The 2,612-nt window shown below is 43.5% G+C and overlaps 1 protein-coding gene across 4 annotated transcripts in view; it reads right to left on the bottom strand.

Annotated features, from left to right (window-relative positions):
• The window catches only part of R3HDM1 (R3H domain containing 1), a 153,186-nt gene that overhangs the window by 21,885 nt on the left and 128,689 nt on the right, over window positions 1-2,612 (bottom strand). For all 4 annotated transcript variants that reach the window (XM_023515842.1, XM_023515843.1, XM_023515844.1 and 1 more), the window contains 2 exons: window positions 2,288-2,391; window positions 1,322-1,494 (listed from right to left, as the gene is read on the bottom strand). In XM_023515842.1, coding sequence (XP_023371610.1) covers window positions 1,322-1,494; window positions 2,288-2,391 — 277 coding nt within the window. The remainder of the gene's footprint in view (window positions 1-1,321; window positions 1,495-2,287; window positions 2,392-2,612) is intronic.

The following is a 2,612-nucleotide window of genomic DNA, read 5'->3' as shown; positions in this document are numbered from 1 at the left end:
GGCTATTTTTTTTTTTTTTTTTTGGTTGCAGTCATCATTGTTGTTTGGCAGGGCCAGGCTGGATTCGAACCCACCACTTTAGGTGTATGTGGCCGGCGCCTTAGCCACTTGAGCCATAGGCACTGAGCTAGCAAACAGAATTTAAATAGTGGATATAGAGAATGTTCAAAATTAAAAAGGAGTTTTTTAAAATTGAGACAGAGTCTCATTTTGTTGCCCTCGGTAGAGTGCCATAGCATCATAGCTCACAGCAACCTCCACCTTTTGGGTTTAGGTGATTCTCTTGCCTCAGCCTCCTGAGTAGCTAGGACTACAGTTGCCTGCCACAACACTCAGCTATTTTTAGAGGCAGGTCTCATGCTTGCTTAGGCTTCTCTCGAACCTGTAAGCTCAGGCAATTCACCTGCTTCAGTCTCCCAGAGTGCTAGGAGTACATGAGTCAGCCACTGTGCTTGGCCCCCCTAAAAACAATTTTTTTTAACTTTAAAACTATCATTATTATTGTTTTTTAGAGACACAGTCTCACACCGCCCTTGGTAGAGTGTCGTGGCATCAGAGCTCACAGCAACCTCCAACTCTTGGGCTTAGGCGATTCTCTTGTCTCAGCCTCCTGAGTAGCTGGGACTACAGGCACTCGCCACAATGCCCGGCTATTTTTTGTTTGCAGTTTGGCCGGGGCTGGGTTTGAACACACAACCCTCAACCTACATGGCGCCGGTGCCTTGCCCATTGAGCCGCAGGTGCTACCCATTAACTTCAAAATTATTAAGGGGTTGGCTGGGTGTGGTGGCTCATGCCTATAATCCTAGTACTCTGGGAAGCCAGAAGATCCCTTGAGTTCAGGAGTTTGAGACCAGCCTGAGTAAGAGTAAAACCCCATCTCTACTAAAAATAGTAAACTTAGCCAGGTTTTGTGGTGGGTGCATGAACTCAGGCGTTTGAGGCTGTTGTAAGCTAGGCTGATGCTATAGCACTGTAGCCTGGGTAACAGAGTGAGACTCTGTCTCAAAAGGGCCCCCCCACCCAACCTAACAACTTAAAACTACTGAGAAGTACAAATGCTTTTGTTGCATGGATAGCTTTTATAATGTTTTAGTCAGGGCTATGAGTGTGTCCATCACCTAAACAGTGTTCATTGTACCTGTTTTACCCCTCCCCTCCACTTTCTTTGATTTTCACTAGTTTTTACTTTTTTCTGTGCCCATGTGGAACTTCTTTATTAATCTGCTTGAAATGATTTCAAATTCAGTGTCATAGGTCCATCTTAATGAGTCAAAAATGCTAAGCTTCAAAAATATAACAAACAAACAAAAAATCTTACCTGGACAATGTTATCTACATTGGTAAATTCCACACACTTTTGTCCTCTCTGGTGATCACAGTAATATTTGTTTTGTTTCCACTGGGGGGGTGAGTGAGCACGAGATTGTGCATTATTTGGTACATTGAGCTGCATCATCACCATTCCTCCACCAGGTGGTGGTGGTGGTATAGCTGAAAATCAGAATTGGGCCCACAAAATCAGTATATGTCACCAAGTGGTATCTCTTGAATATTAGTGTAACAGCAACAATTTGACATTTTTTCCAAAAAATTTTACTATTATGTATGCAAATATGATTTAAGCCCTAGTGCATCATGCTACAAGTACTGTGTGTTTATAAAGGCATTAAAATAGACCTTGAGGTCATATACATCTCTTACATATCCTAAAAACAAGATGGATCAGTCAGAAAGAGCTAGAAGCCTAATAAGAGCAGGGCCTAGGAAAAGATGTCACAGGACATGAATGTCTATGAGGGAGAAGAATACAGATAGCAGTGTGATAGCTGTAGTAGCAGAAAAGGGGACTACACACATAACTCTGATTGAGTATGGCACCCTAAATATCCTGGGCATATCTCAGCACACCTTACACTGAGAAGAAACTGCAGAAATGCCTAAGGAAATTCACTGAACTACCTATCACATGTATAAACTGTTACTTTTTTTTTCTTTGCTTTTTTTTGTAGACAGGGTCTCACTATGTCACCCTGGGTAGAGTGCTGTGGTGTCACAGCTCACAGCAACCTCAAACTCGTGGGCTTAAGCGATTCTCTTGCCTTAGCCACCCAAGTAGCTGGGACTACAGGTGCCTGCCACAACGCCCGGCTATTTTTTGGTTTCAGTTGTCATTTTTGTTTAGCAGGCATGGTCTGGGCTTGAACCCACCAACCAGCCTTGTTATATGTGGCTGGTGCCCTACTCACTGAGCTACAGGTGCTTTTTTCCAATGATCGTTTCATACCTGCACATTGGTGGCCTTGAAGCTGTTGGGAATTGCATGGTGAAGTAGTCCGATGAAACTGTACTTGTTCTGATCCTGGATGTTGCAAGTAACCTACTGAAGAGCTAGTGGGGAAAATAAAAGAAACATAAAACAGCACAATGAGATGGAGATGACTGTAAAGATTCTCTGAATGAATAGCTCTACAAATGTATTTATTTATTTTTTTGAGACGGAGTCTCAAGCTGTCCCCCTGGGTAGAGTGCCATGGCATCACAGCTCACAGCAACCTCCAACTCCTGGGCTCAAGCGAGTCTTCTGCCTCAGCCTCCCAAGTAGCTGGGAC

This window comes from Otolemur garnettii, unplaced genomic scaffold, assembly GCF_000181295.1.
Source record: "Otolemur garnettii isolate 467f Iridium unplaced genomic scaffold, OtoGar3 scaffold00080, whole genome shotgun sequence".
Lineage (NCBI taxonomy): Eukaryota > Metazoa > Chordata > Mammalia > Primates > Galagidae > Otolemur > Otolemur garnettii.
Note: the sequence above shows the minus strand (reverse complement) of the source record. Positions and strands in the feature narration are given on the sequence as shown.